Source organism: Aquarana catesbeiana, linkage group LG01 (genome assembly GCF_042186555.1).
Source record: "Aquarana catesbeiana isolate 2022-GZ linkage group LG01, ASM4218655v1, whole genome shotgun sequence".
Classification (NCBI taxonomy): Eukaryota; Metazoa; Chordata; class Amphibia; order Anura; family Ranidae; genus Aquarana; species Aquarana catesbeiana.
In genome coordinates this window covers 969,240,141-969,256,621 of record NC_133324.1, presented here as the reverse complement: position 1 = coordinate 969,256,621, position 16,481 = coordinate 969,240,141, and the positions used below count along the sequence as shown (strand labels likewise).

Genomic DNA, 16,481 nt, shown 5'->3' with positions numbered 1-16,481 from the left:
TTTTTTGACCTATGCAAATTCTAATTGTTCTGAAAAGTTGGAATTCATTGGAAAATTAATAAATACCACCAAAAGAAAGCTTGATTTGTGGGAAAAAAAGGATGTCCATTTTTTTTTTTTGGGTACAACATAGCTCCCAACTGTCCCTGATTTGGAACAAAGTCCCTCTGTCATTTGTCCCTCATTTTGGTCTGATCCATATAGTTGTACATAAAGTGCACTAAATATCTTTCTGTTTCAATATTTTTTTTATTAATGATTTCCACAGAACAAAAATAAAGAGATTACAGCTTTAATGAATTGCATACTGTTTAAAAATAGAGAGTCATACTTTATAATTGCATGAGTACAAAGTAGACATGTGTATGACGAAAAAAAAATGTGTTTTGTTTCCTTTAGATTCAATAACCTAGTTATTTAGTTTTGTTGATTTGTTCAATAGGTATTCAGAATTCGTATACGGAATTCGTTTTATGTCTTTTTTCAAATTTTCTTTTAAGTTTACTGATTTTTACCATTCGAAGCGTTAGAATCGATACATTTTGAATCGGCCGATTTGAAAACTTTAGATTTTTTTTTTTTTAGATTCGAATGCGGCAAACAAAAACAAACTAACAAAAGAAAAATCGTCATCGAATGATTACAATGACTCTTTAAATCACTGTTTTGGCTTAACAAAAAAACAGCATTATTTCCAAATGGTACTCTAATAACACACACACAGTCTTTGATTTCAGAAACATGTTTACAGTTCGAATTCGACTGGAATTCGATGTAAACTTCGATTCGAATTTCAATTCGAATTTCAGAAATTCGGAATGAATTTTGTTTTCTTATTCGGAGCATTCGGTAAACTTCGTTTATACTGGGTATTCGGACATATCCAAATCTCAGAATAATGAAAATTTTGTCCAAATATTTATTCGGAACAAAATGAACCGCACGTGTCTAGTACAAAGCGAAGGACATATTACAACCATCCGCATGGCAGCACTATTTATCTTTCAAAAAAAGTCTTTCCCGGTGCTAAACCTTTCATCCACTTTCTAAATTGCTGCATTTGTAACTTTCAAAAGCCAATATAAAGGAATAGAAGTCGTAATAAAGCACTTGTGGGTTTAACTAATCATTTTTTTGTTTAATTCTCCTTCAAGGGGGTGTGGCAGGGGGTGTGTCCCATGCCAACATACTTTTGATAATAGGTGTCCTTCATTCGTATCTCAAAAAGTTGAGAGGTATGGTACAGTGTCGCATGACCGCGCAATTGTCAGTTAAAGCAACGCAGTGCCATATCACAAAAAATGGCCTGGTCATTAAGGTCATTAAAGCGGAAGTAAACCCATCCATAAAACAGCTTCATTTCCGGCACATGCCGGAAATGTAACACTCCCATTGGTTGTGCTCTCAACCAAACTGTCAAACCATCCAATGGCTGGTGTCATAACTGATCACATGTGCAGCTTCATGGCAGTTGTAAATTAAACAGAGGCAAAGATGGCAGCTTCCTTGGCTGAAAACGATAGAGGGGTTTACTTACACTTTAAGAAAAAAAAGAGAGAAGTAGCCCTGGGACTTTAAATGAGGTGAGAGAGGTTTAGTCAATGTTCACAGCGAACAATGAGTCAAAATCAATTTATTTGTTTCAAAATGCTTGCAAATTTTTTCTAGACATGATTTTAAGGGGCTAAGTGGAGACCGCAGTGAGAAATAGACTGTGCCGATCCCCCGGATGTTCCCCTGTTGTGGCCTTTGTTTGCTCCGCCTCCTCAGCTCCCGAACTGGATGCACTACACGGCCGCCATCTTGATATCCAGCGTTTGGCGATTTATCTACGACCTTCTGTAAGTATAAGGTCTCTGCTTCAGAACTCTTTTGCCAATCATCCCGCCTGCCCCCATTTATCAACAAGATACATCTATTGATCTTATCATTTACATTGCAGATACAATATTCATGCATCCGTCCCTGAAGAAGCGAGCAGGGTCTCGCGAAACGCGTAGAGCTTTATTGATGCTTGTTTTATGCCGGTACATGCTGGGTATTATCGATGTCTGCATTATGTTTGCATACTTCCCTGTCCACATGTATGTACATTTTATTTTCTTATTCTGTATGTGTATTCACTGACCTAGCAACTTTCAAGTTTTATTGTTGCTCATTGATGTATAACATTTGTAATAAATCTACTTTCATCTGTGTTGTGTACATTGGCTATTATACCGGGTAACTCACAATCATTGTTGCCGCTCCGTTACATAACATTTTGAAATTAATAGATTGTTTTTGTCTCAGTGTTCGCTGTGGACATTGGCCAAACCTCTTTCACCTCATCTAAAGTCCCAGGGCTATTTTTCTTGTTTTTTTTGTGCACTATTAGGGATGGAGGTGTCAGAGGGGTCACACCAGACCTTAATCTCCTTTTTTCTTTAAGGTCAGTAAGGGGGTAAATCTTCCGGAGGTCAAGTGGTTAAAGGTAATTCTTTGCACTATTCGATTGGGATTTCCTCTTTTATGTTTTGTTGTATTTGGTAAATCAGTATACACTCAGGCCCCTTTGGTTACCCATCTGCTTGCGTTATGGTCTCAGGCACACGGGACGTTTTGCAAACTCTCCTAGAAGTCTTTCCTCCTATCAGCAGTGTTTTGGCAGAAAAAAACGCCTAACGCTAGTAAAAAAAAGTGTCTAAAGCTTTTAAAAGCTTTTAGGCACGTTTTACAGGCATCAAGAGCTTGGGTGATCATTAATATCATTGGACAGAATAATAAATTATTCTAGCTATCGAAATGAATAAACTCTCAAGTGCTAAACAAGCCTGGCATTTAGGCACGTTTAAACGCGTTAGGCATTTTTTTTTTCTGCCAAAACCCTGCTGCCCCTGGATGCACTAGCAGTGGGGTTTTTTCCTGCCCCTAAAAGCCCCTGTCACACAAATAGAGCTTTATTTTGGTGGTATTTGATCGCCTCTGCGGTTTTTAATTTTTGCGCTATAAACAAAAAAAGAGCGACAATTTTGAAAAAAAAGCAATATTTTTTACTATAATAAATATCCCCCCCCCCCCAAAAAAAAAAAAAATTATATATATATATATATATATATATATATATACTTTTGCGCAAACCAATCAATATACGCTTATTGCGATTTTTTTTTTTACCAAAAATATGTAGAAGAATACGTATCAGCCTAAACTGAGGAAAAAAATAGTTTATATATATATATATATATATATATTATATATATATATATATATATATATATATTATATATATATATAAAAACTATTTTTTTCCTCAGTTTAGGCTGATACGTATTCTTCTACATATTTTTGGTAAAAAAAAAAATCGCAATAAGCGTATATTGATTGGTTTGCGCAAAAGTTATAGCGTCTACAAAATAGGGGATAGTTTTATGACATTTTTAATATTAATTGTTTTATATTAGTAATGGCAGCGATCTTCAGTTTTTATCATGACTGCAACATTATGGCGGACACATCGGACACTTTTGACATTATTCTGGGACCATTGTCATTTATACAGCGATCAGTGCTATAAAAATGCACTGATTACTGTGTAAATGACACTGGCAGGGAAGGGGTTAAACACTAGGGGGCAATCAAGGGGTTAACTGTGTTCCCTAGTGTGTGTTCTAACTGTAAGGGGATGGGAAAGACTGGAGGAAATGACAGATCGTTTTGACACTATTGTGGGACCACTGACATTTATGCAGCAATCAGTGCTATAAAAATGCACTGATTACTGTATAAATGACACTGGCAGGGAAGGGGTTAAACACTAGGGGGCGATGAAGGGGTTAAGTGTGTCCTAGGGAGTGATTCTGGTGGGGGAGGGGCTACACCGCACATGACAGCGATCACTGCTCCCGATGACGGGGAGCGGTGATCTCTGTCATGTCACTAGGCAGAACGGGGAAATGCCTTGTTTACATAGATATCTCCCCGTTGTGCCGCTCCATGACACGATCGCGGGCCCCCCGGCGGACATCGAGTCCGTGGGACCCGCGGTCACGGAGCTATGAGTAAGCACTTGGTATAAGTTTGAAACGCGTCGGCTGTCTTTCTGTACCACTCTGGTTTGGTGTCGTGTATACTTTGTGATCCTGGTTCACAAATAGAGGTTTAAGAAACTTTTACCGGTGTGCGGCTGTCCAGAATTTCTTCGTCTACCTTCACGAGGCGCACGCTTCCACAATGCCGCGTCTTAAAGGGGACGTACCTGTACGCCCTTTTGCCCACCCCTCCCATTCTGCCGACGTATATGAGCGTGTGGAGGTCGGGAAGGGGTTAAACGCTTCTAAAAGCCTCTGTGTGCCTATGGACACAGGATAACATGGAGGGGAGTTTAGAAGCGGGAAAAAAAAATGCCAGACGCTCCTAGAAGCAGCTGCAAAAACATCCAGTGTGCATGAAGGCCTAATGAGTTTGGAAGGAAACATTGATACACTTCATTATGTTTTATTAACTCTCCACCCTGCACATCAAGGACCTGATCTGAATTTTAATCTTATGACATTTTAACATATCTTCCTTTCATTTCGGAGACAGACACAAACCGTGAAGAGTGGCTCCTCCATAGGATCACCAGGAAAAGAAGGATGAGTAGTAAAAACACAGCAGCTATGGATCCCGCAATGATGGGAGTCATGCTGATCGCCGATTCTGGAGGAATTATGATGGAAACCAAAAGAGAGAACTATTACTAGATAATACAGTACATTGCATTATTATTAGTGCAAAAGATACAATCTATCAATGGCGGCTGGTGCTCAATTTTCTTGGGGGGCGACCCGCACCAGCCAGCCACCCCTTCAAACAGCCAGCCAACTACCAACCCCCATCCCTCCCCAGCGCTCGCTTGACTGATCGCGGATCCTCGCCATCGCTCGATCGCCGCATCTCTCACCAGGACCCCCGCCAGCCCCCCACTTACCCCATCCAGGGCGCGGCTTCTGCGACTTCCTCCCTGAATCTCCTCCCGAGTCCCAGCTGTCACTTCTCCTCCCAGCCAATCAGGCCTTAGGACTCGTGGCCAATCGGGTCTTAGGACTCCCGGCCGATCGGGTTTTAGGACCCGCTTCCTGATTGGCCGGGAGGAGAAACAGGAAGACATTAGCGAATATTAATTCGCTAATGTCACACAACTGGGTGGGTTCTGGGCGCAGTGCTCTGCACCCCGAGCCCACCCATTTTGAAGCCAATTAGAGCCTCTGGCTGTAATCATGTGCTTCGAAAAAGAAAAAAAAAACCCATTGGAATCCATGCGTGCGGAGCCCTGCATGTAAATTAGGGGCCGGGTGCATGGATTAGGGGGGATGGCATCTCTGCGCCCTGCATGAGCGGCCGCCACTGCACTCTAGTATATTAAAGTGGTCTTTTTTTTTAACTTGTACCTACAGGTAACCCTATAATAAGGCTTACCTGTAGGTATGGTGAATATCTCCTAATCTTGCAGTGTTTAGGAGATATTCACACTGGATGCAGCCGGTGACATCACTGGCACATGCGCTCTGAAGGTCTGGCATACCGTGCTGGACCTTCAGAGCTCCATGATGCAGCTGAGGGCTCCCGGGCATGCACAGGAGTGACTTCATTGCAGCCCCGGCCACTCAAACAGCAGGAGCCTGCAAGCCTGGAAAGAACATAGTAACATAGTTAGTCAGGTTGAAAAAAGACACAAGTCCATCTAGTTCAACCAAAAAAAAAAAATCCCATATACACAATTCTATACCCACAATTCTAAACCCCAGCAAAGCATGATCCAATTTGCTACAGCAGAGGAAAAAATTCCTTCCTGATCCCCCGAGAGGCAAATGGATTTTCCCTGGATCAACTTTACCTATAAATGTTACTACCCAGTTATATTTCCCCAAAAATAAGACCTAGCGTGATTGTCGGCGATGGCTGCAATATAAGCCCTACCCCCCAAATAAGCCCTAGTTAAAGTCCTTGTAGGTCTTATTTTCAGGGTAGGGCTTATTTACAGGGAATTAGGGTAGGGCTTATTTGGGGGGTAGGGCTTATATTGCAGCCATCACCGACAATCACGCTAGGTCTTATTTTCGGGGAAACAGGGTTTGAACATTTAGGAAAGAATCCAGTCCCAAGAAGATGGGTAGATGGAAGCCCTGTCAGCGGTGACAGCTTGTCACTGCAAGGCTTCGTTCTAAGGTAAGTATTTCATAAAGTGCTAGTATGCGATGCAATTTTATTCCCAGAAGACCTAATACAGAGATTACTAGTCTTAGAGCACCATCTAGTGGACAGGTGAAACCACTGACTAAGTAAACACCTAGTTAACCAGTAAGATAGCTTCCCAATCAGGTGTGAGTAAATGTTTTAGGATTCATCCTCTAGGCTAGTCCTTAGATAAGGGAATTTTTGGGCATAAAAATAAAAGTTCAGAGAGAAAATGAGATCTAGCTCTCTTCTGATTAGCCCGGCCCTCCATAGTCCATAGATCTACTGATCATCATTGGTCTCTTCTAATCATCATCATGCCTCTATTGATCTTACTTTCACAAAAGATCATCAGGATGCATATCCTTTCCAGGTCATCCCATTAGCAGCTTGTCCCGGGTGTGGTTCCAAACCCAGCACCAGATCAATTTAGCGGTAAAGTATTATTTAATAATTATTTTAAAAAACTTCCCTCTTACTTCTAAATATAGCTAACTGAGTATACCATTATCCATGTGATAGATTAATTGACCTTATAGTCCATTCACAATATTATAACCCCCTGGGGATTAAGTAATCAAATCTAAGCTGTATTAACATATCCTGTAGAATAGACTCGACCCCTTTTATTCTGCTGAAGAAGAATTTGAGGGGATGGTCTGCTGTGCGGACCTGGTTGTCTACTAGTTTAGTTCAATTGTTGGTACTTTGTACAGTGGTTGTGATACCTATGAAAGGAAAGTAAAAATATCCACCAATTCCTATGCATACACTGTATACAGTACAGCCCTGGGCAAAAGTTTTGAGAATGACACAAATATAGATTTTCACAAAGTCTGCTGCGTCCGTTTTTTTTAGATCTTTTTGTCAGATGTTGCTATGGGACACTGGAGTATAATTACAAGCATTTCATAAGTGTCAAAGGCTTTTATTGACAATGACATGAAGTTTATGCAAAGAGTCAATATTTGCAGTGTTGTCCCTTTTTTTTCCCAAGACCCCTGCAATTCCTAGCATGCTGTCAATCAACTTCTGGGCCACATCCTGACTGATGGCTGCCCCCCATACTTGCATAATCAATGGAGTTTGTTAGATTTTGTGGGTTTTTTTTGTTCACCCGCCACAAGAATTGACCACAAGTTCTCAATGGGATTAAGGTCTGGGGAATTTCCTGGCCATGGACCCAAACTTTCAATGTATTGTTCCCCAAGCCACTTTTGTCACCTTTGCCTTATGGTAAGGTGTTCCATCATGCTGGAAAAGTCATTGTTGGTCACCAAACTGTCCTTGGATGGTTGGAAGAAGTTGCTCTTGGAGGATGTTTTTTATCATTCTTTATGAATGACTGTGTTCTTAGGCAAAATTGTGAGTGAGCCTACTACCTTTGCTGAGAAGCAACCCCAACCATGAATGAATCTCAGGATGCTTTACTATTGGCATGACACAGGACTGATGGTAGCACTCACCTTTTTCTTCTCTGGGCAAGGATTTTTCCGAATGCCCCAAACATTCGGAAAGGAGATTCATCAGAGAAAATTACTTTCCCCCAGTCCTCAGCAGTCCAATCCCTGTACTGTTTGCAGAAAATCAGTCTGTCCCTGATATTTTCCCTGGAGAGAAGTGGCTCCTTTGCTGCCCTTCTTGACACCAGGCATTCCTCCAAAAGTCTTCTCCTCACTGTACGTGCCGAAGTATTCACACCTGCCTGCTGCCATTCCTGAGCAAGCTCTGCACTGGTGGTGCCCCGATCCCCCCTCCACCCTCTGCACTGGTGGTGCCCCGATCCCACTCTGCACTGGTGGAGCCCCGATCCCCCCTCCACCCTCTGCACTGGTGGTGCCCCAATCCCACTCTGCACTGGTGGTACCTCGATCCCCCCCACTCTCTGCACTGGTGTTGCCCCGATCCCGCAGCTGAATCAACTATAGGAGACGGTCCTGGCGCTTGCTGGACTTTCTTGGGCGCCCTGAAGTCTTCTTCACAAATGCAGTGGAAATGTTTTTTTTTATGGGGATTAAGTTAATTTTCTAGGCAAAGAGGAACTTTGCAATTAATTTCAATTCATCTTATCACTCTTCATAACATTCTGGAGTATATGCAAATTGCCATAAAAAAAACGGAGGCAGCAGACTTTTTGGAAAAATAATATTTGTGTCATTTTTAAAACTTTTGGCCACGGCTGTATATAGCCATATTAATTATTGTTTTCGTTTCAAGATATTAAAGTGGTTGGTAAGCCACTATAGTATATTCATGCCATCCCCTCGGGTTTAAAAACAATATGTGTCCCAGTGTCTGTGCTATATAAAAAAAAAAATGCAGATTTCTACCGTATATCACAGCTCCTCATGGCGCTCACATGACTCCTCGGCTCTCTCCTCTCCTGGGCTGACAGCTTCACCGGGCAGGGCCGAGAACTCCCGCTGACGTCAGCCAGGGAGGAGGGGAGGAGAGGAGGAGAGATAGCCGAGCGGTCACGTGAGCGCCGGGAGCAGCTGCGATATAAGGTAGAAATCTGCATCTTTTTTATATAGCACAGACACATAATGTTATTTAACAGAGGGGATGGCACGCATATACTATAGTCATTATTGCAGCAGGAGGGGACAGAGCACTGTCACGAGCTGACAAGCAAAGAGGGAGAGGGGAGAGGACAGAGGAGAGCTGCATATGACGGAGGCACGTAAACTGACCACGGTGTCAGGGTTCAGCAGTCATGATAAACCTTGGTCAGTTTACAGGGGGGAGGGCAGAACCAGGCAAGATCAGCCAGGTATTCCAGGTGATACAAGGGGCCAAATTACCAGCACAAGCACTGTGCTGTATAACATGCTTTAAGGGAACAGGATGCATTTTTTTTTTTTTTTTAGGGTAACAAACACTTTACGTTACCTGTGTTTATGTCATATGATTCATCATACTGATACACATGATTGTTAATGACATAATTGTTAAATAACTTTTTATTTCTTTCTCTTTTTTCCATAGTCCATACTTTCATGCAATTCTATTATGCTTAAAATATGTACATAGATTAACAAACTCAAAAATAAATAATTAAGGTGGAGTTCTGCCCCCCCCCCCCCCTCCAAAAATTAAAAGTCAGCAGCTACAACACATACTGTGGCTGCGGAATTTTAATATTGGGACTGGGACACTTACCTGTCCTAGAATTCAGCGATGTTGGCACCCAGCCAATGTTTCCATCAGCTGACGGGTGCTGCTGCCGCCATTGCTGGTAAGGGAACCTGGCAGTAAAGCCTTGCGGTCCCTACTGCGCATGCGCAAAGCATGCTGCACTCTCTTACTGGCCCCGGCATCAGGGGAAGGAGGCGGAGGGGGCTAAACTTGTGATGTACCTTGCTGTGGCGACGTCTGATGGAAGTGGGGACAGGGTACCTGTCAAAAACAGGTACCTACTCCCCTCTCAAAGTGCCAAATGTGGCACCGGAGGGGGAGATAAATCACATAAACGAAAGTTCCACTTTTGGGTGGAACTCCGGTTTAAGTCAGTGTATTCATATGAGATTTGTGTAAACTTACTGACATAATATACATATATAGTGTAACGAAACGTCCCATACTCCGCTTGAGTGCTTTCGTCATATACCGCTTCCTCCCAGTCTGAATATACATATTCCAACCGCTCACAACCACAAAACAAGACAATACTCGTTTGGTTGCTGAACATGGACTGTTTATTGAAAACACATGTACACAGGTAATACTCTGGACGATCTCCCCTCCTTTGTATTACAGGTGGGGTAGATTGTCCAATCAGCAGTGAGAGCTGTTGGAGGAATTCGCCCCCACCAATGTCACAGCTAATCTACATACACATCCCATAATATCCAAGGCAGACAGACACAATAGAACACTGGAATACAGCCACACCCCAAACGACCCAGCAAAGAGTACACAACAAAATGAGACACTATTAGAGAAAGAGGGGGACTTAGACATAGGAGGTGCATGGGGAGTTGAAACAAGGTTTTTCCAACCACCCCAAGGGATTCCGGATTCCACGGGCCCCCCCAACCAAAGTGACTCTGTCACATACAGTAAATGATACATACATGGTATATTACATAGCCATGCACTAGGTGGTGCTCAAGACTCTTTTAATGCATCTTTCTGTGTATTCTTACCTGCTCTGTTTAAAAAAAAAACCCTGTTGTTTACAGAGCTCAGTAGCTGAACCTATAATGAACTATTTAACACACACTTACTTTTAAGGAACCCCGCAAAAGCACATGATGATTTCTCCACCTTGGAATATAGAAAAATAATGAAATTACAACCCATTTGAAGAATTTTAAATAATCACAGACTAAAGTTTACAGATGTTCATCAGACAACCAGCCAATCATACCAAGCATACAATTGATTCCAGATTTCTCTGCGGCTGATCTGGAAAGCAATCAGCCACCAAACCAGCTAAAGACTATAATCAGATTACTGTGCTCTGGGTTTTTTTTTTTAGAAGAGAACCAGTCACTGGTGGTTTTATCTGACATTCAATCTAAAAATAAAGCAGGAACTGATTATTTGAATTACATAAATAAACTAAACTCCCATGTGTATTCGCAGGAGCTACATTGGGAAATTAAGATGGGTGAAGATGTCAAACCCAAATAAAGGCAGCTGGATGGATGGAAGGATGCTGTGCATACCAGCACACTATAGCAAAAGCCTTGGGTGGAGCTTCATTTCTCTTGAAAGTCCCTTTTGCCCAGAGTTCTACATTAAGGTCTATTTTTGAAGCTGAATTAGGTGTCAATGCTTCCTCTGTATTTGTCAATTAACCGTCTACATCTAAAAATGAGGAAGTAACATCTGAAAATCGGAGAACAAAACTGAACAGCTGAAACAAATCTCACTGCGGTGTGCAGAGGAAGGGGGAGGGGCTTGTTGTATGACAAGCAAAGAGCTCTGCTACTGTTACAGTAACAATCGAATCCTAGAAATGTATCAACTGCAACACTTTAGAAATGTAACAAGTGTCCATAGAATATGGGGAAAACTATAAGAAATGTAATTTAATCTAAAATACCCAAACCAATAACCATAAACTTTGCCCTTAGAAGGCTTTTATAAGCAGGCCATATTGAAAAAATGAACCACTTAAGGACCGAGCCTCTTTCTGAGATTTGTTGTTTACAAGTTAAAAACAGTTTTTTTTGCTAGAAAATTACTTAGAACCCCCAAACATTATACATTTTTTTTCTAACACCCTAGAGAATAAAAGGGCGGTCGTTGCAATACTTTCTGTCACGCCGTATTTGCGCAGCAGTCTTACAAGCGCACTTTTTTTGTAAAAAATACACTTTTTTAAATTAAAAAATAAGACAACAGTAAAGTTAGCCCATTTTTTTTATATATTGTGAAAGAAAATGTTACCCCGAGTAAATTGATACCCAACATGTCACGCTTCAAAATTGTGCCCACACATGGAATGGCGACAAACTTTTACCCTTAAAAATCTCCATAGGCAACGTTTAAAGAAATCTACAGGTTGCGTGATTTAAGCACAGAGGAGGTCTAGGGTTAGAATTATTGCTCTTGCTCTACCGATCGCGGCCATACCTCACATGTGTGGTTTGAACACTGTTTTCATATGCGGGAGCTACTCATGTATGCGTTCGCTTCTGCACGCGAGCTCGTCGGGACGAGACGCGTTTAAATTTTTTAAAATTATTTTTATTTATTTTACCTTTTATTTATTTTTTTACACTGTTTTTTAAAAAAAAAAAAAATTGTGTCACTTTTATTCCTATTACAAGGAATGTAAACATCCCTTGTAATAGAAAAAAAGCATGACAGGACCTCTTAAATATGAGATCTGGGGTCAAAAAGACCTCACATCTCATATTTATACTAGAAATACAATATAAAAAATTTTGTCATTTAAAAGAATAGAAAAAAAAAATGTCACTTGAAGAGCTATGGGCGTAAGTGATGTTTTGACATCGCTTCCGCCCTGCAATGATGTGGAGATGGGTGGGGGCCATCTTCCACTCACTCGTCTCTATGTCAGGCCACGGGAAGGATCCGATCGCCTCCGCCGCTGCCAGCGGCTCCGGTAAGCAGCGGAGGGCACTGGATCGCGGCGGGAGGGGGGGGCCCTCTCCCGCCGCCGATAAAAGTGATCTTGCGGCGTATCCGCCGCAGAGACCACTTTTATCTTAAACCGGACCGCACACCGAAGAAGAGGATACCGGGGTTATGGCAGCTATCCTCCTTCAAAGTACCGACATATAACGACGGTGGGCGGTCCGAAAGTGGTTAAAAAAGGGAACACAATACCATATCAAACCTTTATGAAGTGGCGCCAGTTAAAGCCCAATTCCAGCCTTTTGTTAATGCATTGGCAAGGGTTGGACTTTTTGTCAAAGATTAAATGCTGTCTGTGTCTCCATAAAGGAGGTGTTTATTCCATTGTAGCTCTGTCTGCCACCTGCCGCATGGACAGGAAATGAAGGGAAATCAACCTTTAATATCCTGTTTATAAAAGAAAACTTTTAGTTTGGATTTGGGGTTTCAGGTGCTTACACACAAATTAAATGTTTCTCAGTGGATGTAAGGCATTCTCTGATTATATGAGGTGGAGAATGTCACGTCACTGTGCCGCCTCTCTACCTCATTCTTTCTTATTGTGGCCAAAAGCATGATGGGAGGTGTGAAAGTTGTGGAAACCCCCTGTTCTAGTTACATAATCCCATCCTTGGTGTCAAAGGGTCTGCATAGGTGTTAATACTTCAATTCACATGGTTGAGGTGTGAATTTTTGTTCTCAGGGTAGAGATGTTGAAACAGCATTATTACAACCACCCTAACACAAATGTTCTCTCCGAGAATAACAACACGCACGCTTTTACCCCTGGTAGGACAAACTGTCATTCCCATATACCTCTCATTCCCTCTTCCCATACCCTTTTCCTTTACTATATTCAAGATGCTCTACAAGCTTCTCAGCTCTCAATAACCATTTTTTAAGAAATGTTGTTATAACTTTCCTAAATTAAAGACCTTTATAGTGAAGCCCTGACTTTCAACCTCAGGTTTGCACGTTATTATGCAATTCAAATGTAATGTTTGAGGTTGTCAGCTGAAATACGAAAGGACTGATTTCCTATTGTCCATCTGCTACGAAAGTCTTTGATTATGAGATGCTTGTAACGTTCGCTATGTATGAGATGTTTACCCATATATACAATAAAGTTTGTTTTGCAAAAAAAAAAACAGCATTATATGTGGAAGACAGATGCTGTTAAAAGTCCCCACCCCTGTTTGTTCATTGATGGTTATTTCAGTTTGATGTTGCTGGCTTCTTTCACAGCCCTTGCAAATCAATTGTCCTCTCTGTCCAAAATATGCTCCTCAATGTCCATCCTGAGCTTTGTCATGTTCACAGGTTAAAGTTCTATGGCCAGCAAATTTTTAGTAAATGAGGAAAAATACATTTACCCTGGGTGCACCAAGCCTGGGAACGCACCAAGAGAAAGCGATCAGGCTCCAAGACTACCACCTCCCAGTGCTCTGGGAAGCCAAGACCTCGTCTTCTCTAACGAAAAACAGAAGTCACTGAGATATATTTATCTAGAAACCATGAATAGCCAAGCCTGTTAGCTATTGTAATTGACTTGTACTGGGATTCTTTTTCATGCCAAGAGTCTGTAATTATCATTTCCACCACAAACTCCAGAAAACAGAGACTATAGACCTCATTCATGGCACTCACACACCACGAAGACCTCAGTATAGACATACGTGATTCCAGCGGCTGGTGACCCGAATGTAGATGGTGTAGTTGTGGTTGGGGATAAGAGGAGCATTGTGGAACCCATTATAATGGTGGTTATCCCCCAGGGTGAAGGTTCTGGGTCCAGTGAGGGTCTCTGCAGGAAGGACAGCTGCAGTATAACGGATTGGAGACCAGCTGGAGTTGTATGGGGTGTTTTTGAAATTCAGACACTCCTCTGTTGAATTGTCTTCCTGACCGCCAAAGACAATTATGTCATAAGTCCTGGAAGCAGAAATACCGGAATAATCTCAGCTATGCAATATAATGCATGTCATCCCTGCTGTGCTTTATATTAATTATTTGCTCAGATAAAAACATCCTGATAAACTCTAAATGCATTATATTTCAGGAACATTTTTTCAAACATTGCAGAATTTAGGGGACAAACTGGTAAATAGACAGGTTCTCCCTTGTTGGTTCAGAGCAGGGGGGGTTCTTAGGATCCTAAAAGGCCCGGGGCTCCTATATGCACCTTAAATAAGGCCTTGTATAATTAGGTAACATAGAGCAGACAAGGCACTTCTCCTTTCTCATTGTCATGCTTCTCTTTGGTCTCTTTCCCTTAGGATGAAACAATTAGTACTTTTTTTTATAGACAATAGACTGAAGCAAGAATAACATATATATATATTATATTTTATTCTATTCTGTTCTATTTTTTTTTCTATGCTGGTCTATTGTTTTTCTATGCCATTCTTTTCTATTATTTTCTATTTTGTGCTAATCTTTTCTATTTGAATGCAAATTAATTCTATACGAAATTCGAATTTCGGAAAATAGTTATATAGAAATAGAATAAAATCGAATTCTAATAGAAAAGACTAGAATAGAAAAAAACAATAGAACAGAAAAAATCATATATATATAGATATATCTATCTATATATATCTCTCTATATATATAGATAGATATATCTATATATATCTATATATCGATATATCTATATATATATATATAGATATATATATATATCTATATATATATATATATATAGATATATCGATATATCGATATATCTATATAGATATATATAGATATGTACATATCTATATATATATATATATATATATATATATATATATGCTAGTTCTTGGCCATGGCTTGTTTTGTTGATTCCGAGTTTGATCATGACTAGTTCCTGACCATGGCATGTCTCTACTGATCTTCTGGTGTAACCTGGTGTGACTCTGCCAGCTACCTGCCTGTTGTCTGTCTCATTGGTTACCAGCCACTGCCAGTCCAGACTTTGCTTTCAGCTTGTTCTGAGTTCCAGTGTCCTGGCCAGATGACTTCCTATCTACCTGCTCCCAAGGAACTCTTTTTCATTCTGCATAAGCTCTCAGAGCCAAGTCTCCCTCCAGAAGGAAGCTTCTGTGGACTGAACTTATGGCACCCGTGCCATACTTTGTCCTCTTGTCCCTGTGCTGCACTCCAGTGATGCCTGGATCAGAGGTGTAAAAGAAGCCCTCTTCGTGTTTCGCCTCCAACAACAGGTACATGATAGTTTCTGAGCACCAAATTCTCTACATTATCCTCGTTAATTTATATAAATCACGTCACTGCTGCTTGACTGGGGAATAGATGTAATGACTCATTCCCGGTAACATTTTATTTTAGTGCCTAACACAAGAAGAAGTTATGTACTTGTGGTGTATCGAATACCTCCAGTGGATGAGGCGCAGCAAAACAACAGTTTCAATACATGGGTCACCAGAAATATAAGTATAGATGAACTTTTACAGGCTGGGCTTATTTGACCCTTTTGACTCTGTAGTTACAGGAACACATTAAGCAACTGTAAGCAGTTTTTCACCTGATTGGTCCGTTCAGATTGAGAACGGGGTGGAGCCGCAAAGTGTCAACATGCATTGTCTTTTCCATGTGAAGCGGAGGATCTGAAAAGGAAAATTCAGGAATCTAGTTAGGAAATAGAGCTGATGTGCTGTGTGTCAGTAAAGACTGTCTGACCAAGGGTGGATATGGAAACTGAACACTGAATAATTGGGTCAGACTTGGGTCAAACTTCGTAAATTATATACAATACTTGAAATGATCCATTACCTAATTAAATGTATTAATAGTGCTGAAAACGAGTCTAAACTGAGAGACCTCTATTGACATCCCTGCATTCGGTCAGTGAGAGTGAGGTGACAGAGGTACGCTGGACGGGTGGAGTGGGAAAGGGCTCAGCATGTCCCTCCTAAATGTCAAACAGTTACAGACTGTATTGACATGGGACCAGAAGGTTAGCCGAAACCAAGTTTTTTTACTCAATATACATAGTGTACGGCCCATCTATAAGTTGGTGGACTGCTTTAAGGTTGACTTCCCCTGAAAATGGTCCCTGCCTTATCCCAATGCATTTATGAACACAACACAGCAAAGTTATCCCATGTGCAGGGCGAGTGACCCCCGTCCACACTGCCTGGCGTGGCCCAAAAACCTGGTGGGCTTACAGTCACGAGGAACATTCACCACCC

At 41.3% G+C, this 16,481-nt stretch overlaps 1 protein-coding gene across 1 annotated transcript in view; it reads right to left on the bottom strand.

Annotated features, from left to right (window-relative positions):
* LOC141122459 (receptor-type tyrosine-protein phosphatase alpha-like) overlaps positions 1 to 16,481 on the bottom strand; it is a gene marked incomplete in the record, with an annotated part of 620,682 nt that overhangs the window by 39,341 nt on the left and 564,860 nt on the right. Inside the window, 4 exon segments of the mRNA XM_073611976.1 lie at positions 4,575 to 4,680; positions 10,428 to 10,467; positions 13,968 to 14,223; positions 15,815 to 15,896. Of these exon segments, the coding sequence (XP_073468077.1) occupies positions 4,575 to 4,680; positions 10,428 to 10,467; positions 13,968 to 14,223; positions 15,815 to 15,896 (484 nt within the window).